Raw genomic sequence first — 23,112 nt, forward strand, 5'->3', positions numbered from 1 at the left:
AAAACATAAAATGAAGGCTTGCGTGTGTGGTTTCCTTGTGTAGTGTTGCTTTAATGTCAATTCCCCTCCCCTTTCTCCTTCCTACCCGTCCTTGTCATTTACTCTCTTTTATAAATTAGCGGTGTTTATGGTCGTAGACTCCCCAGCACGGGCGGACGGATGTGTTTTGCATTGCTGTTACAACATAAGACATATTCGCGGAAATATTACAAGCAAGTTGGCTGCGATTGTTTACCATTTTGTGGTTATATCAGTTAGATACAGTTTCTAATGGCCCTGGACCACGGTCAAATGAGCAGTCGACTGGGACCCAGGAGTGGACAGATGGGTTGTTTGGGCAATATGCGTGTATAATATTGTGTTTACGGTAATGAATGGAACGCAGTGTCAGTGTTAAATGTTCTCACCGTTAGATGTCGCCAAAGTGCGCCGTATTATTCCAGTACATATGAAAAATAGAAAACATTTTATAAAATGATCAATCAATCCTCATGTCATGAGCCGAATCCTGAAATGTTAAAGACAACGACATTTTTTATTTTAAATCTAACCTCAAACTGACTCTGATACAAGCACACATTGCACACTGGTAAAATGTATTTTAAATATTGTAATCATAATCTTTTACTATGAATGAGGTTATTAAGAGTTTTTCTCTTTGAAACGTAATGGCACATATTCTACATACACAAAACAGTAAAGTAACCTGTTTTTGTAAGGCTTTTTTGGAAACTAGCTATGAGGAAATCATTTTTGCATAGTATGCATATCTCGGGTATTTCCCCGGTTGGTTTCGTTTACTTGCCTGCGGTGATGTTTTTTTTTTGTCTGCACGCCTTATGTTTCTTCTCAATGGGCGGGACTTTCGTGCCTTCCGGCAACCTCGAGCGAACTTGACTCACCTGAGTTCAGGTAAGGGGGTGGGAGATAAGTATGACAGCACTTAGAACTCTTCAAAGAGTCATTTTTTTTTACTTCCAGTCCACAGTTTCTGTTCGTCTCTAACTTTTTATAAAGCTTTAGCACCTGAACTCTGTGATGTAAGCTATTTGACCGTTTAATAACGCATTAAACGTGCAGGTGGACGGTGAAGCGTCTTCTTTCAAACACCTGAATTGTTTTATAAGAAGTTTGTTGTTGGCGGGACAGTAACTTCTGAAGTTATGGCAGCAGCAAATCGCCATAGACGAGTTAGATCTCAGCTGCCAACATGTTATTACGAAGGCTTTCTGGAAAAGAAATCCATCAAAGACAAGGTGAGTGCAATATAGGCCTATATTAAACACGCGGTGTTTAAACCACCAATTTATTTAATTATTTATGTAATATATATATATATATATATATATATATACACACACACACACTAACACACACACATATATATATATATATATATATATATATATATATATATACACACACGCACACGCACACAAACCAAAAATTATTAAGAAACCATATAATTTTTTATATTTTTACTAGTGGGTGCAGGACACTATAGTTCATTTATGTAAGTGAGGATCGCAAAATAAAGTAGCCTAATCTTCATACAGTGGACTACCAGTAAAATTTATAAAAATATGGGACCAAAAATTATTCAGACACTTTGACCTGACCATGTTTTGCTTAAGTGTCTTTGCTTTAATTGCTAATGTATTAACACCACAGAGTGAACAAAATTAATCATTAATTGGTAATTGGTTGACCCAAATTGTTATCTAATTGTGCACTTAATTTGACAGCTGAGAGCTATTCAACATAATTAATTTGTGAGATAGGTAACAGAAGAATGTCCAAAACCAGTGAAATATCAATTGATTTGATAACTCTGAGTTCTTGTCATATTTTATTACCATTTTCTTAACTATTGCGAATAAACTGATAATGTGAGAAATGTCTGAATAAATTTTGGTTTGTTTGTTTGTATGTGTGTGTGTGTGTGTGTGTGTGTGTGTGTGTGTGTGTGTTTGTATATATATATATATATATATATATATATATATATATATATATATATATATATATATATATATATATATATATATATATATATATAACCAAAAATTAATCAGAAACCAGATTTAATTTTGTATATTTTTACTAGCGGGTGTAGGACACTATAGTTCATTTATGTAAGTGAGGTTTTTAAACAATCTCACAAACTTGTATATTATACAGCTTGGGCTGGTTTAAGATGTTTTTGTAAACAGGGATCTTTTTTCTTAACTGTGCCTGTATCTTCATCATTTGTAATTATTTTATTTGGCTTATACAGTGTGAAAAGTTCATGGCTTACAAAACTATTTCTAATTGATCGGATTATTAAAAATAAAATTAATTTGTGTAACTCTATTTAGTCATATGTATTGAGTCATATTAGAAGTTTTTTTTAACCAGTTCATTATTAGACCCATTAGCTTCTAAATGAAAATCATTTTAAATCTCCAGTTTTAATGAAAGCAAGGAACTTATTTAATTTACTGGGCTTCCGCTTGAGTCAACCTTGTGGACCGTCTTCTTATCATGACCATTGGTTACTATCTTGTATTGTCACTCATTTGTAGTTTTACTGTAAATCTTTAATCTAGTATCTCAGTTTTTCTGTAGAAGAGTCACCCCTCTCTAAATGGCACAGTTATTTGAATTCTTTCATGACTAAACTTGAACATATGTTTGATGTCTTTAGCTGCTTATTTTGAAATTTATTACAATGTTTGCATAAAAGCTGTACATCTGTTAGTTATACCCATGTATTTTTCTGTTGAAAATATGGGTAACACTTTACAATAAGGTCTCATTTGTTAATACAGTAACTAACATGAACTCGCAATGAGGAATACATTTTTTACACCTTTTAATAAATACAGTTGTTCACTAGTTAATGCACTGTGAAATAACGTGAACAATGTTAAAAAATACAAATTTTGATTTAAAGAATAGTAACATTATTTTCCTGTTTATATTAATAAAATAAAAATATAAAAAAGTCAATGTAATATTCATATAAGGGTTATTTGAGTCCTGCAGTGACCTTAACAAACACATTTTGTAATAGCTTCGCTGAAAAGTATTTATGGCCACAGTATGTTCTAACAAATGCTTTAAATTTTAATGTTAGCAAACTGTAAAGACACCAAATTGTTAAAAAAAGACACCTAATATAAAGTGACCAGCAATCATCAAGAGAGAAGTATTTGTTTTCTCTGGTCATCAAAAGAGCGTCACATAAGTGTCTGTTGCAACATGGGAACTGTTTTCCTACAAATGTGGAAATGTCAACAAAAACTGGTCTGGTGGCTTGCTTGCATGCAGATCAAACACTACAGATAAAGGATTTGCATTGTAAAGGTTTTTATTTTTGTTACAAATTGGGACTTAGCTTACATCCTGCTGATAGAGCTCATCACATTTGTAAAAATGTCTTTTTTTTTTTTAGTTCATGATTTATTACAAGTCAGCACAGACCTAAATGTTTTGCATTATGACGTGCGCTTTGATGACAGACATTCTTGATATTTTGGGTTTATAACTAAAGATATACAAAGACTGGAACCGGTTAAAATAAAATATAATCGTGCCTTGGGTCAAGTCTTGTTTCTGTAGTGTTCTTTCTGACGAAAATAATGTTCCATTGTTTTCTACATTCCTTTCATTTGTACAAACCAATTCAGTCTCTCCACATGTATTTAATGAATAAAATCTTCAACATTAACTCAAATAATAATTTGCCAACATTTTATCAACATAAACCATTGTCAATATTTCCGAACATATTCAGTGTATGAAAACACTATGTATACACAATTTGAGACCACATTGAAAATCTGGGATTCACAATCTAATTTAAACCTTTAAATATACATAAACGTTATGGTGTAAAATGAATAAGAAATATTCATGGTTGTTCAGTTGTAATTTATTTCAGTAAATATTTGTTTTATTATTCAGAAACTATTTATTTTCAGTAAATATTTCCTTTTCTTTTCATAGATGGGTCGTAAACTCTGGACCAGTTTGTGTGGAAATTCGCTCTTTTTCTACAATAACACCAAAGACAGTGTCGTAAGTGTTTTTACAATCTGCCTTTTAAGTTTACTAGAAAATCATTTTGATATGTGTGTACATTTCGTAACATATGTATATTGGCATAAATGTATTTAAATGCAAGCTTGCAGTCCTGAAGGCTGTTTGTTTGTATGTGTTTGTCTACATAGAGAATGGATTATTTGTGAATCAACTGTTTGCTTGTGCTTGTGAATGCAGTATATAGAGAAGCTGGAGCTCTCTGATCTCATCTCAGTGTCAGATGACTGCTGTCGTGACCGAAACCTGAACGCCGCTGGATTCACTCTGCACATGAAAAATGAAGACATCAAGATGATTGTAGGTGATTGATGATTGTCAAGATGACACCATTTTCCTTTTCCTTATGTCATTTAATTGATGGCACACTGCACGTATCTGCAAAACTAATCTTCCTTTGATTTGATTGCATTACCCTTACAGCTGTTTAACCTTAAGTTATTTAGATATGTTAATACACGCCCAATATCATGCATTTTTCCTCCTTTTTCTCTGTTTTCTCAGGCGCCCAGCCTTGAGGCGCGAGAACTGTGGAAAGGCTACACGCTCTCAGTTTCTAAGGTCAGTTGTGCTTTTGAAAAAAAAAAAAAAAGAATCTTTAGTACACAATGGTGTCTAAAAATCTCAGAGCACATCATGTAACAAAGTTTTAGGATTTTTAATGCTATTTATATATTTTGACTTTTATGGAGGTCTGTTAGCTAGATAAACCCACTTTGCAAAAGGAAACTTATGTAATAGCTTTGTTTTATTAACCTATAAAGCCTACATTGGGTGGTGATTTCTGACCTTCTCAACTTATCCCTTTTGTCTTGATCTCCAAGGTTAATATTTGCCAAACCAGAGACAGTTTTTCACTTGCAATCATCTATGTGATGAACTGTCAGTACCTCTCTATATGACTTTTTGTTTGTCAGCATGTACCATCAAAAACAGTCTTTTGTATGTCTCAATCAGCTCCCTAGTTCAGTAGTCAGGGCACTGATCAGGGAGTCGGCCATTTTAATAGCTGTCACAATCACAAAATCATTCAGGTGCACTGAAATGTTCACTCCCTAAAAAGTCCTACAAAGCAAAACCAGGGAAGCATCGATGCTGACGGAAATTCTGAAGCGTGTCACGTGACCCAACTCACGTCATGACATGCGAAAGATGTTTTAAAAAACAAAATGTTCTTATGTTTTATCGTAAACATACACTGCTAGACAGGTAATGAACATAATCTAGCTTAGGAAACTCAGAAGCGGAGACGAGGAGACTTGGATGTATCTTCAACAGGATTCTTTATTGAGAATGTGCTTTTTCGTTGCTGCAGTCATCAAGTCCAACTAAGGCAGTGCACATTGTAGTTTAAATAGATTTTAGGGGCAGTGCTTAGAAATGGAGACAAAGCACATGGCTGCAATAAAACTATAGTTATAGGAACCCACCTCAGACTCTAGAGCATGGGTCACCAAACTAAGGCCCGCCACCCCCCTTTGACTAGCCCCCCAACCCCTCTGCCCCCCACTACTTGAACCGCCAATCCCCAAAAGTCGTCATGGCCTATTTTTAAAAAAATTGCTTTTTGGAAAATAATAACATGTCTGCATCTGGTATTTTGTTGATTTTTTTTTTTTCAGTTAAAAATTGATATATAGTTATAAAATGAATTATATTTGCCGAATTTTCGTCACCCGACATGCTCGAGATCAAGCAGTGACCGACAACGCACGCGTTTATTATTAATATCAACAGGCCTACCTATAATTTATAATTTTTCACTCACCTTTGCCAGTGTCAATCACCTCAACTAGGCAGATGTTTCTTACCTTGACAGCTTTGATGTTATTTTTATTTGAAAATAAATAAATGGAATATCTGTGGTATTTCAAATTAAAACAAAGTGCAAAGACTCGATTACTACTTTTGCAAAGAACTAGTAAAGACAAGCAAATATGGCTGTGCCAGTCTAGTAATCTCTACTAAACAATGAGGCCTGCTGGTGGTCAGTTTGGTCTTGGTCATCTGTTATATAGCTGACCCGGCCCCGGCCCCCCATCACAGTCAGGAACGATAATGTGGCCCCCAGAGAAAAAAGTTTGGTGACCCCTGCTCTAGAGTATCACCAGTCCTAATCCAATCAGCATAATATTCAAAGAATGGGACAGGGGCTTCAAGAGCCATTAAAGACAAAAGGTGAGAGTTTCCGTAATCTGGCTCATTTGATTTAAAATAAGAGAACCGGACTGGCAGAAACCTCCTGATATCATCATCTTAAACTTAAATGCTAAATACATTGTACCTCACCTTAGTTTTTCATGTGATGTTATTTCAGGATGTAGGATCAGCAGATCTTAAACATATTCTTAAATTTGTATTCCCACTCTAGCTAACATTCCTAATTCATTTACGGCTTAAATGTTGCAGGGATATGTAACAAAGTATTTATCTTAATGTACTTTTAAATTACATAAACATGTCAGAAAGATATCTCTGCTGCTGTTGTTCATAAATGCCATTAGAGAAGCTGAACAATGAGGACTTTGGAAAATAAAGCCATCAGTGTCCCATTGTGTAGTGAGTCAGGGTCCTTACCAGTGCCCGAATTCATGTACACGATGTACTGGTTCACAATAGAGAGCTAAATGAAATGTACCCATACACAGTCAGATAAATAGTAAACAATAATTCTCGCTGTATCTGTCCTTCAGCTATCTGTGCCAACTCTGAACCTTCTGCCTGGCCAGATTCACATGATGAAGGAAATAATTGACAAAGAGACAAAGAGGCAGCGGCTTCTTTCAGCTCCACCACCATCCCAGAATACTGACCCATATATTTGCTTTGTGCCAGACATGCCTCAGTAAGTTAAAACCACTTGCTTTATTAGCGTTAATGTTAAAGATTAAAGGTGATGTGTGTAATATCTTTTAGTATACTTTCTTCTGTCCCAGCTTAATAAACAGAGGCATCAAACAGAAAGTCCCGCTCTAAACTCACACCATTGGTTGACCAACCCAACACAGCATTAGCTCAACCAGTAGTGTTTATCTAGGGTGGCGCTAAGTGTTTGGCAGTTGGGGAGAGTGTTTGGAGAAATAAGTAGGAAAAACACTCAGAGGAAATTACACACTTCACTTTTAATAATGTATTGTTCTGTAAGTTGACCACATTTAAATGCATTCGAAAATGCGACCTTTTCCATTTCCTTGTGCCATTTAAAGGATTCGCTCAAAGAGTTGGCACACTCTACTTTTTGTTCCATTGACTTCCATTCATACACATATGCATGATATGATGTCATATTTTTACTTTGCGGGTTTATTTTTAGTTCTGTTTTGACTTTATATTTTAAAAAAGACGTTGCAGCATGAAGTCATATAACCTCTGTTGCAGTGTTCAATGAAATTGTGCATATTCAAAGTCTACTGTGACCTTGGCTGAAGAGAAAGCATTTAAATGCACCTGGGTTTCGAAACGTGGCTTATGTTATGACCATGTAAACGCATTTTTACACACAAGACTGTGCTACTAAAGTAACAGAAAACAGCTTACTGGTGACACGGCATGTAGGAGGGCTTGCATGTACATGTGAAAACCGCTTTTGTGTCTTAAAATGACCATGAAATGAAAATGGACTATTCTTGTTATTCTTAGTATTTGTTATAAATGATGTATCTGTGCACATCTTTTTATTTTTTATTCACATGCCATAATCTTTAATTCAATAGGGAAAAAAGATGATCGCAAATTATGTTTCATTCCAACTTTAAGTAAAACTTTATTGCAATTTCTGGTGTGCGTGTGAATATAGTGACTGAATGAATTAATATAATCATACCTGTTATTTAATATTACAATCATGCTTTGTGCAGTTGTTATCATAATGTCAATCGTGTCGAAGCTGAAATCTTATTGGAAAGGAACTCTGATAAGGGAAACCTTCTGCTGCGGCCGGGTCAAGATGGGACGTCTTTTGCTCTCACCACTCGCCAAGATATTAACAAGTAAAACACACACTCTCATCTGTACTCCGTACAGAACCATGTTGAATCTATTTGCTGGACAGACAGCTTGTAAATGCATTATCAGAGATTGCTTTATTCCCTTCATTTATTATTTTATCTTCTGAATTCCTCCACAGTCTGATTCAATAGTCTTGAACCTTGCATTTTGAACTGATGAATATAAACGTGTTACACAATAGTCAGCATGTTCTGGGAAGATCTGCTCGAATAAAACTGAATACAGCTGTCTCCGTTAAGAATGAATTTCCTAAAGAGTCAACTCTTGTGCCCAACAGACCAGTATTTAAACATTATCGTGTATCTCGGAGGCCTGAAGGAGGATTCATCATTGCCCTTGAGACTCCTGTAAGTAATACTTTGTTCTTTCATTTTCAAATCACTTTAGATTAAAAGCCTGTGATCAATAGAAGATTGTTCACAATATGAACAATAAAAGCTTGAGTCTAATGGGAACCCTCTCCAGAACATCTGAAGATTTGTTTAACCATCTACAAACTTGTAATTTTGTGTGAACTCTGAGCTCTTGTGAAAGGCTTAAGGTGTGATTGCTTTGAAAACAAAGAGGAAGTTCTGATAAGAAAATGTTTTATGGGTCAGTTTTGGGAATCAGACACAGTACAACTGAGGTGTTATACATTAAACACTTCATGGCATTTACCACAGAGCTTTAGATCTTTTAGATCATTTGTGTTTTGAGCAGCCCTATCTCTAGTGGGGGGGGGGGGGTTCTCGTGTTTTTTTTTCTGGAAACCACACCCAAATATTTTTCCCTGTTCATTTTAAGTTTTTGATCTGAAGAAAAAAAAAATATGCACTGATGTATCAGACAATGTGAGTTTGTTCACACACCATGTTCACAAACACACAGATCACCTGTGCCACCCTGCATGAAGTCGTCGCCTACCTGGTGGAGAAGGCCGGTGGGGTTTTGGTGCCTCTTCTGATAGAGGAACACTATGAGAAAAATTTTGGTAAGATACTATGTGTTTTTTGGAAAGTATTTAAGGAAAATCTTGTTTGTCAGCCAGACTGACATACTTGTTGGTATGAATCATCAATCTAGAAAATGTTTACAACACAATGAAAGATGAATGACATGTACAATAGGTTACAAAACAGACCTAAATGCGTCACCACATCATAGAAATGTGTGGAAGGCACTTAAAGAATGATTGACAAACTTTGCAAAAGTTGTACTTTTATTATAAAGAATATTGGACATGGGTTTCCGGTCGTGATGATTTTGCCGAGACATTGGTAAAACATTCCTGTCCATAAACAGTCCTAACCCTATCCCTACCCATAACGTATCCCTAATATCAGAGTATATGATTTTATACTTATAGAATAAGAATGGTGAAGACCATGGGTTTCCAGTTGGCTAACAAAAAAATCGACTTTATTATTTGAACTACACATTCAAATCAGATTGCTGTTTGAACATACAAAAATACATTGCACAATATATATTGTGCACTAGAAATAGATTTATTTGTTCTTTTGCAGTTTCTAAATATTTGCTTTTCAAGTTCTTTTCGGTTTTGTTTTATTTGTATAGCCATGTTTAGACTAAACATATTTCTTCATTACATAAAGCATAAGTGTTTTAAGACTTTAATTTTTTTTTCATGAGAAACCACCCAGTAGGAAATTCAAAGAAAAATAACGTTATAAAATGAGAGAAAACATTAAAAATAAAAAATCCAAAATTGGTCCTGTTGCCGAAGCTGAAACTATGAAAATTGTCTGGTTGAGAACTAGTTTGTTCTGTAATGTGCACTAATACTTATCATTCCATTCTAGTTGAAACTAGGTTTTTCTTCTCTCTTTTCTGACTTGATGACAGCTAGCATTGTTTGTATTGATTGACAATTCAGACACACATTCTCCACAGAGCAGGGCAGGTATCGAGTTTTACGGCAAATAATAATATATTACTTTATTTCAATACAAAGAAAGCAGTCTGGGAGAAATAACTGGCAACCTCACACAAGCTAGTTCAATAGGCCTGATCTGTACTATTCTTTTTTTTTCTCCCACAGTAATTGTTAAGCCCAATGAAGAAAATGGTGAGATAAGTGAACATTGTCTCAGAAATGTCCCTTCGCCTACTCCTCCAGTGCCTCCCCCCAAACCAGGTAATACATCTTCAGCATCATCTTAAAGCACACATATAAATTGTAAAACGTATTGTATTGGGTATAATGAATGTCTAACTTCAACTTACAGCTCTACTTTTAGAAAACATGAAATTTAATAGAAAAATAAATAAATATTGATTTGTATGTTTAGGCACAAGGAATCTAAGGCCCAGTTCAGAATCATTCACGCATGAAAACGAATACCTCAATTGTTCAGGTGAGTGTTTTGGAGTTTGTTTCGCTTCCTTCCGTGTTTTGCAGTCGATTTGCTTAGATTAATTGTTTTAAATTGTGTTTCTAAAGCATGTTGTTGATCCTGTTGAGTATGTTTTTCCAGATACTGCAGAGTATGAGGTGGATCAGGCCACATGTACGAGACCTCCTGTCCTACCACGTTCTCCAGGTGACACGAATAGCCATTCCTATTTTCCATTCCAGCATTTCCTCTTCTTTTTTAATAGTTGCCTTTTTGCTGTGCAATGTACAATGTCACTTTAAATATCTAGGGTCAGTTTGATGTTTTTTAATATAAGTCAATACTTTTATTCAGCAATGATGCATTCAAGTGAGCAAAAGTGATAGTAAAGGTATTTTGTTACAAAAAATATATATATTTCTCATGAATGCCGTTCTTTAGAACTTTGTTCATCAAAGAATAGAAAAAGAATTATCCACAAAAATAAAGGGAAATAAATTAAATTATTGATCAATGTTTCTTGAGCACCAAATGAGTCTAAATTACATTTTAAAATATAAATAGAAATGTTAAATTGTAATAATATTTCTCTATATTACTTATAAAAAGAAATGCTACATTGGTGAGCATACGAGACTTCCAGATATCATTCTGGTGATGGTCTTTTGTTGTAGCAGGGCGGTGTTTGCCGCATCAGATTTCGATGCCTGTAGACCTAAATAATTCAGGTGTGTTCAATATAATTGTTTTTGAGAGATTGTTGTCCGGCCATATATAGTTATATCTTGTCATCAGAGATCATGTGGGGAGAGATGTTGGAATGATGAACTGCTTTATACTTTTTGTCAGAGCAAGTTTGACATGTTTGGTGCAAATAGAGGCATTTAGTCCAAATTAACTGTCATCACTGTCCCAGTGTTATGCAGGATCTTTGGATTTTGTTACCAATGATCTCCAAGAAAACCATTATAATGTGTTCTGCTTTGATGTAGATGGTGAAAGAAAAGCTTTGGTGCCTCCTGGCTACTGTAAAACAAGTTCCCGAAGCAACAGTTTGTCGGGCTTGCCTGAGAAATGCTCCAAGCGTGAGCTTAGTGTTGACATAAGTAAGAACAAATCTTTGTTTTTAGCCATTGTTTCACTCTAAATATTTTTACTTTCAAATCAAAGCAACATTTCCTGCTTCTGATATCTGTGATATTTTTTTTTTTTTTACTATGGTTTTGTTTTTAACAGATGAGCTCCAGGACGCTTTTAGGAGACGAGGTATCCGGGAATAATTTTAATCTCAATAAAATGATGATGTAATTTGAACGAGTTTCATTGTTGAACGAGGCATAATTCCTTAGTATTAAGCCAGCAGATGTATGGATATACAACTTTACTCACCTGAACGCTGTATCCGTGAGATTTGTCCAGTTGGCTGGATCAACAAAAAGGCCCTTGAATCAAGTTTTCTTTATTGATCCTTTCAGCATTAAGATCTATTAGTTCTTTACAATTATTTATTAGACCAACATATCGATCATTGTGTGCCACATTATGACCTTGTGGCTGCTGATTGTAAATCACTACTGTTGTTTGTGTAGTCAAACTCAAATTGCAAGTTTATCTCACTGACATACTATTGATTTATCACAATTTCAGAGATCATTCATGTGAATAATCACATATAAATGTTTTGTCTTGAATTCCTATGTATTGGCTAGCTGGTCTATGTCTCTTTTCTCTGCCTCTGATATTAAAAATATCAGGCTTGCTAAAATGATACGGCCTGTTGGTGATATGATGAATTATACTCTGACTTTGCTATGTGGGGAAGTTGCAGGTCTTCTTTCTCCAGATAGAGAAACAAATCAAATGAATGGTTGTCTTTCTGTTCCTGTTAAAACATGACATGTTTTATTCTATGTATTTTAAAAACAATACAATGACCACGGAAAAAAAACATACACTGTGTCATACTTTTTTCCTTGTGTGGATGTGCAAGACAAGAATGTTTGGCATTTGTTTTATTGACGTAACAGGTAGTGTTTACAGTTTGACTTTCTTTTGACACAAATGTTTCCGATGTTTGATTAAAAGCATTGCAGATTATATTACATTAGCTTACTCACCCTCGTGTCGCTTCAAAACTGAATGAATGACTTTCTTTTCAGATAACTCTTTTCAATGCAATTACAACATTGAGATTTCAGGCTTTACAAATCATTCGAAACCAGCATTAGTGGGATTTTTTTTTTTTTTTTGGAAGTCATTTGAAAGCTTTGTGTGAATTACAGACTGAAATTTTGTCTTTCAATATAAAAAATCATAGTTTTCTTTGGAGAGTTAATGAAAGAAGCAGCAATGTCAGATTCATGAATGAATCATAATTTTGAGTCTGCTCATTTTAATGAATTGGATCTAATTCAGAAATGATACAGACTGATTTTGTTCCGGGGTTTAAATGTAGCAATGATCCATTAAAGGTGCAGGAAGTGCCACAACACACTTGTAGCCAATCAGCAGTAGGGGGTGTGTCCACTCGCAATGGGGGAGGAAAGAGAGTGAGAAAGACGGAGAGGAACATTGGTTTTGCTGTGTTTCACATAACCAAGGTATGCTGTTGTTGTAATGTTAGCTATAGTAATAGACCGTTATGAGTGGCAACTAAAGGTCCTTGCACACTGAGTCTGAAATTTTCACACGTTCAAAAATAAATACAACTTCACGTTGTGAATCACATTGTCTCCAAAACCTTCGTCTGTCATAAAAAAATTATGATCGGATTCAATTTTCTGCGTTTTTCGCATCTGTAGCAAGCATTTTAAGAGGTGTTTTGACAATTCAGAGCCACCGTACAAGCGAACTCCAAAATCTAGAACTGTTCAGGATCAATTGGTTCACGGAAATTGATGGTCGTCTTTTTAATATGTAGTTCCAGTATCGCTAGCAAAGATCAAACTGGGCCACTGACATCCTGAAGTAAACTTTGAATCGCTCGGGACAATCCCGCAGCTCCTTGTCCTCGATAAGGAGGTGGAACTCTCCTTCCTCTCTACGCAATCTCCGGATTGGATGGACCCAAAATTTCCTATTTTTTTCTCTCTCTATTTAAGAAGAGAGAGGACAACAAAATCATCCTCACTGCTTGAAGACTCAATTTTGTATTGTTTTGTGATTTTATTTAATTTTTTCCCACAACGGATTAATACGCATCGTACTCAGTGTGCAAGGTTTTTGTGGGTGACCAATTTTTAGGATGACAAATTTGAAAAAAACGCATATGAAAATTTCAGCCTCTGTGTGCAAGGACCTTAACAACGAACTCTTGCTTGTATATACTCTTGTGTGCTGCATGTTCATTCTTTGTTCTTCCTTGTCGTTCGGTCATCAACTTCGCTTTATTTTTCACAAAGCATAAATTTGCTCCGCTTCAGCTATGATAAAGAGACATCCGCTCTTGCACTGCGCGTTCCTGCATTTTAGGGGCGGAGCAATGAAGGGAGGGGTGTGTTTGTTTGGGTTGTTTTCAAATATCAACCGTGTTCTTCAGAAATTGCTTACTGCACCTTTAAGGGGAATATTAACTCTTGACTTAACTATCAATACAAAGTCATATAGGTTTGGACCAACTTAATTCATTTTTGGGTGAACTATCCCTTTTAAGAGGACCGCAATACGGCACAAAAAATTAAGTCTTCTGTAATATGTAATACGTAATTGCAGCAGGCATACAGAAAAGTAAATTCTGGTAAATATTTGCATCAAGAACACTGAAAATGTACCTTTCCGGGTGACAGATCATGAACACGTACACAAACACACAAATGGTTTGTTAAACCTGCCTCCTCCCTCAGATGCTGGAACTGCTGAATTAATACATTCTATAAAAGGCATTTGACGACGATGATTTAGCTTAAGATTATTGTGCTACTCTGATACTAAGTGTAAGTTTAAAAATGTTTGTTTGAGGAAGCAGCTACTGTAGCAGAATTCGAGGCATATAATTTAAGACATTCAGTGTGTAAATATAATACAGATTCATCTGAGATTTCAGACATGCTGCTGTTGCATTGAAATAACTGTTCAAATGTGGCTCAAATACTGTGGTTTGAATGCTAAAAACAATACAACGTTTGGCCCTAGTGATATACACATGAATGAACTCAAGCCTATTAAAAGCTCATTGCATGTTGAACTAGAGTAATACCCCATCATGTCTTAATTCAGGACACTGAAAGGCACAGAATCCAGACCAGTGAGCTAAAAGGAATGAGGAAGGCAAACTAGAGCAGCTCTCCCCCTGGGCTGGCATGACATAGTGATTATAGGAAGAGCCTCCAGGCTTGTTGTGTCAGGGTTAGCCAGGTGTTCTCCAAACCTGTGCATACATGTACCAGCTCTAGAGTGTATGTTTATCAGTGAAGTATGATCTAGGTAAGGCTGGCATTAGAACTGCTTGTATTGCTGTTTCTCTTCTGACCGCTCAACACGATACTGGGTACCTGAAGGCCCGTCTGCACTGAAAAACTCCCATTCCACACCTGTAGGGGGTGAAAGAGAGCATGAGACTGATATGTTTTTGTAGAAAGAAAATCCGTTCTATCACTGTGTATACAAGTGCTGAGGAGACCTCCTGAGCTGAAATTCAGATAATGGTGACGGGCGTTTAGTTTTCGACACGCGCTGCAAGCAGTAGACCAATCACAACAGACTAGGCCATCTGACCAATCAGGGGAAAGTAGGGGTTTGGAGAGACCTAATTCTTTATTGAATCCTTTCAGAAACTGAGAAAAGAGGTGATGCTGCAATGTATATTATGATAAAATATAAGTGCCTTTTGACTTTGGATTCATGTAAACCTATCACTGGAGACCTCCAAAAACGAAATTAGTAACCTTTAAAATAGCATAATAGGGGCACTATAAAATAACTGTATAAAGCAATGCTCTTTCATTTTTGTATTTTTTTCTGCGCATCTTGTGCCATGACCTGGCATTTTTATGATGTTGTCAAGTTATCAAAAAATAGACCTCTTCTTTCTGTTCCGTTCCGTTCCAATCAATCAAGATGTTTTATAATGCAAGAATGCATCTTACATAAAGGACTCTGAAACACTATTAGCTTAATTATATAAGGCCCATACAGTCTGACTAGCTGACAAGAGCTGACAAGTTCAAGATATCCCTAATTCATGTGTGATTTAATTGTAAAATACAAAATGAGATACAGTATATTGTATCTTACCATAAAGGCTGGTATAACAGGCTGCTGGAACTTGGTTCTGAAGGTATGAAGGAGAGTTTTGGTTCTGGAGTTGTAAAAAGACAATGTGCCTGAAATAGGTGAGGTAAAACAAGAACAAACTAGTTAGTAGTTACTAATTAGTGGTCGACTCGACTGATATTGATTTTTGATGGTTAATGCCAATAACTCAATGACCAATGGAAGATATAAATTATTTTATGTGATAAATACATATTAGCTGTAATTTAAAGATAGAAAATAACAAAAAATAAATATTATTAAATAAATTAGAAAGAACTAATTTAAAAATGAATCATTATGAAACAAATAATTTGTAAAAAAAAAAAAAAAATTTTTAAATAAACAGATTTATACTTTATATAAAAACCTACTGATTCTGTAATTAGATTTTAGCATTTTTCACAAATAAAGAAATTTTGACAAAAAAAAGGAAGTAAACACAGTGCAATCAGTATTCTATTAAGTCTGTCTGGGAGTCATATTTTCTCAAATAAAGACCAGGTAATGCTAATATTACATACACTACACACTATGATGGATATAGTGCCAACATAGTTTGAAATCAAGGATTTAAAGTTTGTCGCTCATGCACGTCCAGTGACAGCTCTCCTGTCCACACAAATTTGTATAAAAGTTCTGGCGCTGTCAAAAGTCCTGCTTCCATCACTTATCGGCCAAATCATGTATTTAAAAAATTCCAAATATCTACCAAAGCTGATATATCGCTTGACCACTATATAAAATATACAGTAAGTGACTGCTGCAACTAGCTGTTTCTCACATTGCAAACATTGTCAATTTGTTTTCACCATAGCTACCAAGTTAGCTTCAGAGCTAACAACAGGCGAACTGTGACACTATCCCTCATTTTGTCATACATGTAGCTTAACTCACCTTCTTCGTAGTTGCAGTAAATGCCAATGCGGTCCGGAATGGGGCAGTCCAGTGTCCTGGCTTTATTGTTGTGCTTGGCTGTGAAGCTCTGCTGAAGCCAGTTGTTCAGGTGGATGCACCAGGAAGCATTACTCTTCCCCAGCTGATCAAAGCGGCCTAGAGACCGCAAAGCGATCCCCACTGCAAAAGCCTTACTCTCCTTATCAAACCGCACCTCCCAGTAATGCTGCCCGGCATCGATCATTGTGTCTCCTGAACATTGGAGAGAAGTTTTTGAATGAACATTCTCAAAGTCGAGAGTTCTTCGATGTCTTGTAGCTCTTTCTGTGTAATATGTTTGTGTTGACTCACCCAGGACAGTGTAAGACTCTGCTGTGAAGCGGTCTCGGCCCACTCTAGCAGATGGAGCTCTTTTGGGGGACATCATGGCTGTCCTGAGGGAGAAAAACAATTATGAGATGGGACAAGCACGACAGTTTAACTGGCTTATGGCTGGGCAAAGGCTGGCATTCAAACATTTCAGCCAATGAAAGCATGTTTTCTGACTACACCAGCCATGAGAAGCAATAACCAAACAAATGCATTTAATGGCAACAGCTCTTCAGTGGCACTGCTGTCAATGTACAGCACATTTAAGTGTGAGAAGATATGTAGGTGTGAATCTGACCTGGCAGGAGAATGCATGGGAGAGTTGGTCCTGTTCTTTTCCTTACGGATGTCCTGGACCTTCCCACCACTGCTGTCCCATTCCACGCTGAGATCCTCCACCTTCAGGTTCTGATGGGATGAACCTGCGTCCAGTTTAAAGACGAATGCTGGAAGCAAACAAGAAGAAGAGAGATAAACGTTTTGATTTTCTATGTTTTCAACACCTCCCATGTTACATGAAATATACTCCAAGGGTTTCATGATTTTCATGAATTTTTCTCATAAAAAGGTTTACTGTGCTTGTTTTGAAATTGTATATCAATATGACTATGTAATAATAATATTAATAAAAACAACAATAATAATAATTTGTATTACTTATTATTACTATTATTATTACCAAATAAAGATATTAAGCAAAACTGCAGGTTGTCCTTAAGTTTCTCTTTAGGTGAGTTGAGTGTTAAGTAGGTTCATAAGCACTTCTCATTACAAGTTTGGGAAGATGGTTGGTTCATGATGTTGCCTTCCAAATTGCATGTTATAAATGACCCAAACTCAGAGATGCAGTTTGTGTGGAGCAGCATTTACTGTGAAGCGGCAAAATCTGAGCCTTTTTAAAATTATAGTTACATTATATGCCAATTAATCAACATACTCTAAATAAAGATGATTCAGAAAATACATTATAATCACTGAACAGGCATTCATGTTTAGGAGGGATAATTAATTCCATATATAATTATTATTTTAATATTAATGACACTAAATTAACAGCCCTAAATTTTATTTCACAAATAGGCAGATGTACTACAGTTGTGGTCTCTAAATCAGTCTTTAACAAACAGTTTTAATAGGGGTAGTGCTTTGTAACCTCTGAAAGACTCTTTTCTGTGAGGAGAAGAAACTTCATGCCTCATTACCCTCTGGGTGTGTATGTGTGTAAGTGCAGCTTACCATGTGTTTCTAGAGAAACTGGCTCTGAGAATTCACCCGCCACAGCTTTATTGCACGCCTTCACTCTAAAGGTCATGTAACGCGTGTCAAAACGAAGGCCTGTAAAACAAATGACATCACGGTTACCGCTTTATCAAACTCTACTCAAGAAAAGATCAGATCCAAAACAAACATCAGCACTTACCTGTGAGTGTGTACTCGGTTTCTTTTATCCCTTCCATCACCATCCAGGGATAGTCTTCTCGAGCCCGAGGGGGACCTTCATGATTGGTTCTCCGATATTCCAGGATGTAGTGGTCGATTTTGGAGTCGGCTTCAGGTAAGGTCCACACCACTGTGACTGTGTTATCAAACACCTGGCATTCAGCCACGATAATTTCTGGCGTGGCAGGCACTAAAGGTGACAGGAACAGAGATATCTAATATAAATATATATATATTTGACATTACACCAGATATATTGACACTCCGTTCGTTGACAACGCCAATAAACAGGGTTGCCAAGTTCAATGTTTTCCTGCCAAAGTGGGCTGCTTTTAAACTGTTGCTGCAAGTTCATTTTATCCCCACGAGTTTAAGGTTTGACATATTGCATAAATTGTATTTGATTGTAAATGCTTGTTTTGAAATATTTTACATTCTACCAATGATAAAACTGTGCTAGATTATGAGTTTTTTGAGGGTGGTGCCTTTGAGTACCTTTATGAAAACTGTTTTTCACTTTTACTTCTAAACTGTACTTGGCTATATAGTGATTTTCAAGTTGAAATTATGTATATGTTTAACACATGTTAAACTGTTCAACAAGTATTTTAGGTATGGGAGCAACATACATTGAGTTTTCATCTTTAGATAGGGTCATTGGGCTAGTCTTTGGCTATTTTTGATTGGCCTTCGGGCTGGTTTTGTTACACAGACCTGGCAATCCTGCTAATAAAACTGTTAACATGCAAAGTAGGCTGAAGTCTAGATGTGTCGACTGGCCTTTGCTTAAATTGTTTATGACCTTTTCTCATTTATGCTACACTGACCTGGAAGAAATGTGATGGCCTTTAGCATGTTTCTTTCCTGAGTGAAGTCCACCATCATGTGATTCATACTGTCGCTGGCCTTTGCTTTCAGGGACAGCCGAAACGCTGGAGCCATAGTCACACTGCAGACACACAGACCCGCAACAAACACTTCTAGTCAGTCTACAAAAGGCAATAAAACTCCTGACAGACTGAGAAAAGGAACATGGGAATTTCATGAAGGAAATGTCAATGAGGGCACAATAAATCACTCCATGGCATGCATATTCACAGGCAAACACCCGAGGAGACAGACGAAATGAGAACTAATAAAAAAGACAATAATTTGCTACATCTATTTATATTAAATGAGTTGATAATAAAATGAATGAACTTTCATGGGAGGAATGTTTGAAGATGTTCTACACTGTGGGCATTGAACTCAATCAAAGATCTAAGTATGGACAGTTGTACAGTACCTATCCTTTATGTCTTTGGCCGCCTGCAGCAGAGAGGAAAGAGAAAAAGGGAAGGGACAGAAAGAGATAGGGAGCAAGAGAACTGAGTCTCGTTGAGTCTCAACAACACACAATACATCAGTCATACCAGCACGTGTTAGCAAGAAAAGCCAGCAGCATCTGACACAATTTGCCACTTTGTTAGAAAAAGCAACAGCAGTGCCAAACGGTTGTAAACACGCAATCAAATAATCATTGTAAATGCTTTGACAATGTAAATATTTGAGGACAAATGTCCTAAAAGCAGTTGTATAAATATAACTATATTCAAATATATATCAAAAAAGGCAATGGGTTGAAACACCATAAAGTCAATAAGTCTGAATAAACGAGTTGTAACGGTGTAAACATTCCAAGTGGACGTTACCTGAGTGAAGCTGTCATTCCCGGATGAGCAGAGCGTCTGATTGGCTAATTCCAGCAGCTCCTCTGAGCTCTCTAAGGCTTTGGTGCATGCGCTCAGCTGGCTCTGAAAAGACCAACAGAATAATCATAATATCACTGGATAATTACTTAATCCAGAATGGTTTACATAACTCTACTCATCTTTAGAGACCGTATAAGCTTTTGGTCTTATCAAATTGATTTAACTCTAGCAGTATGCTAAATTGCTGTAGCGTTCTTGTATTTTGCATACTGCTGTTATTCTTGGAACGGGAGGCTTAACCTTATTTGCACTTGATTTGAATGCTTTTCTACATTGATACTTTTAAATCCAGTTTGTTTGCTACCTTTTCCAGTAGGCAAAAATGGGATTTTGAAATATATAAAAAATTTAAAATAGTTATTTTAAATTGTAATAATATTTTACAGTATTACTATTTTAATATATTTTTGATCAAATAAATGCCTTGGTGAGTGTAAGAGAAAAAATCTTGCAGACCCCAAACTTTTGAACAGTGGTTAAAAAAACGTTATTGTCTTGATCATAGGCCTTCATATATGACAAAATACTGATTAGAACAATATAATATATAGTATGGAGTATATAATAACTACAAATACAAGGGTAAAACGCACGTGAATAAAATGGTTAACCTCAATGTTTTCACACTGTGACTTCAGGGTCATACATACAAGAGAATGTGCTTTTAAATTATATTCTTCAGTAGGTCAAATTTATTTTGACCTCTGTCATTACGCTCTTTATTTATTTACTACGTTTAATGGTGAAGAATGTGTGTTGTAAAATGCTATGCGTGTTGTGCTTTGTTTCAGATGTACACGTACACAAGGATGGATTATACACACACACAGACACTGTAATCCTCAAGGATTTCTTATTATCCTTCTCTTAACATGACACATCTAAGTCATGCACAAGTTATAAAGCCATCTCACTCTGCCTTTTACTGATTATATCTGATCACTCAAAATTAAGGTTGAATTTGTTAATCTGTATTTTGTACAGGGATCATTAAAGCTGAGCTCAGTCAGTGCTCTCACCTGTAGCTCATATGTGCGGCTGGCTCTTTCCTGCTTGATGCGTGTCACCATGCCCTCTTTCAGTTCGTCCAGGACAGCATGCAGAGAATTAAACTCTGACTCCAGATCCTCCTGCGCTCGGTTTGAGTTCGCCTGCAAACACCACCACCAGAGTGAATGCAGAGTTAAAGCTTTATTGCTTGAAACTGTATTGCTGTTGCAAATTGCTGATTTAGTGAAATGTGTCTAGGTAAACACTGTGTTTGCAACCCATTTGGGCCATCTGAGAGCTGACAAAGACATTTCCTGATTCATCAAACAGTTCACTAACTAAATGTGAGTAAAAAGAGAAGGCTTACTATGGTGATTACCTCTAGGTTCTCTAGATTCTGCTTTAGACAGCAGATGAAGTTCTGAATTTCTTCATTCTTCAGAGCCAACGTAGTGATAATCTTCTTCAGTGACTCCTGAAACATGCATGTGAAATCAGGAATACATTCATACACTGAGTCATAAAATACCAAAACGTAATCAAACCAATAATAGGTTGACAATGGCTGCACGTGCAGTCTCACGAAGCAGATGAAGCAAAAGCTTTTTACATGAGTTCATTGCTATAGTCATATTCGATTTGTATCATTGCTTTGAATTACCATTTTCTTTAGCAGAATTCAATTATATTTTTATATTCAATTTTACACCTTTAATTAAATAATATAAAAATATGATATAAATATGATATAGAATTAATAACAACTTTTATTACTATGCATGCCTGGTTTTTTAAGCTGGTGGAACTGATGGTTGGTCATGTGACATTAACAAGGTAGCGCCCATTAGGAGGACTCACTCCATGAAGAATAAACAGCTTTATTTAGACTGATATGACTGGAATCATTTTAATATTTCTCAAAAGTGCTATTTATTTATTTTACAATAAGAAATGAATTTAGTTAGCAAAAAATTACTGACTGCACCTTAAACAAAATTTGTTTGATGTAATTCAGATAATACTTTTCTATCGGCGTCATAATTTCATTGTCTATTTTTGAGTGTTGCCTTGGGACACGAGACTTGTAAAGCACGTTAGAAAGAGGAAAGAGAATGAACTAATATTACTGTAAATTACTGTATATTATTTATGCAGGGTTGATCTGAAATGTCATGTTTCATTCCCATCTCATCCAGGCTACTTGCATTGGATTAAGTCACTGATGATGAGCCACGCAGAAGCGGCTTTATATCCGGGGCGCCTCCCTGAAGCTTCTAACAATACAGGCCGGTTTGGTGTTTCCCTGCACCAAAATGTGTTCTGGCTTGTGGGTTTTCGTGCATCACTGCACAGAAATGTAATTTCCTCCCTTAAGAACATTTCCTCTAATAAATATTTCAAAACAATACTCGTTTCAGGTTACAGAGCTGCGAGAACCGGGGCGGTTTCTGGGGAATCAGACTGATTGTTGTCGATCAACATTTTTGGGAAATCTTCATGTCTGCATCATTGATTTAAAACAAGGTAGAAATCCTAATGATGTGAAGATGTTACTTCCATACTGTCTTTTACAAGGACTCATTTCCACTTACACAATGGGCGGAGGACATTTAGAAGTGAAGCTACGAGCTAACAGTATTTCGTCTTTAGTATCTCTTTTAAAACGCAGCATCTTCTTTTTTTCTTATCTGACGCGTGTCAGTGATCATTTCTCTATTACAGGGGTTGCTGCTTACCTTCTGGTCGTCCATGCTGTCAGCATGCAGCACCTGTTTCAGATATTCTCAGGATATTTATCCCAGGTCGTCCGCTATTGCGCTCCTCCGCTGGTACTGATGTTGCTATGGAGCATTGCATCCCTCACGACTCATTAGCGGCATAAAGAGTTCTGCGCAGACGCACAACATGGATTCTGGGTAGTGTAGTTTTCCTAATAAATCTCGCAACACCACTGTTATTGTTCAACTAGCCCATGTCATGTG

General features: G+C 36.2%; 2 protein-coding genes across 4 annotated transcripts; one reads left to right on the forward strand and one right to left on the reverse strand.

The window, feature by feature from the left end:
• Nucleotides 1-18: 18 nt before the first annotated feature.
• stap2b (signal transducing adaptor family member 2b) lies at nt 19-12,294 on the forward strand. 3 transcript variants are annotated; one of them, XM_077224168.1, is made up of 15 exons: nt 832-912; nt 1,081-1,256; nt 3,994-4,065; nt 4,267-4,386; nt 4,591-4,647; nt 6,780-6,931; nt 7,944-8,075; nt 8,372-8,441; nt 8,965-9,067; nt 10,139-10,234; nt 10,389-10,454; nt 10,575-10,640; nt 11,108-11,161; nt 11,426-11,539; nt 11,670-12,294. In XM_077224168.1, exons 2-15 carry the CDS (start codon nt 1,164-1,166, stop codon nt 11,711-11,713), a joined length of 1,239 nt encoding a protein of 412 aa, XP_077080283.1. In that variant the 5' UTR covers nt 832-912; nt 1,081-1,163; the 3' UTR covers nt 11,714-12,294. The 3 variants fall into 3 exon arrangements, with proteins under 3 accessions (XP_077080285.1, XP_077080283.1, XP_077080284.1); XM_077224170.1 differs by lacking the exon at nt 11,108-11,161 and having other exon boundaries at nt 19-912; XM_077224169.1 differs by lacking the exon at nt 832-912 and having other exon boundaries at nt 930-1,256; nt 11,111-11,161; nt 11,670-11,846.
• Nucleotides 12,295-12,312: 18 nt separating this feature from the next.
• fsd1 (fibronectin type III and SPRY domain containing 1) lies at nt 12,313-22,999 on the reverse strand. Its single transcript, XM_077224165.1, has 13 exons — nt 22,867-22,999; nt 21,510-21,605; nt 21,160-21,291; nt 20,081-20,182; nt 19,675-19,697; nt 19,217-19,338; nt 18,370-18,579; nt 18,186-18,284; nt 17,248-17,395; nt 16,932-17,014; nt 16,581-16,832; nt 15,666-15,754; nt 12,313-14,962 (listed from the first exon to the last, which is right to left on the reverse strand). Exons 1-13 carry the CDS (start codon nt 22,879-22,881, stop codon nt 14,852-14,854), a joined length of 1,482 nt encoding a protein of 493 aa, XP_077080280.1. The 5' UTR covers nt 22,882-22,999; the 3' UTR covers nt 12,313-14,851.
• Nucleotides 23,000-23,112: the final 113 nt, after the last annotated feature.

This window comes from Siphateles boraxobius, unplaced genomic scaffold, assembly GCF_051911475.1.
Source record: "Siphateles boraxobius isolate OS27281-9 unplaced genomic scaffold, OSU_SipBor_1 9, whole genome shotgun sequence".
Lineage (NCBI taxonomy): Eukaryota > Metazoa > Chordata > Actinopteri > Cypriniformes > Leuciscidae > Siphateles > Siphateles boraxobius.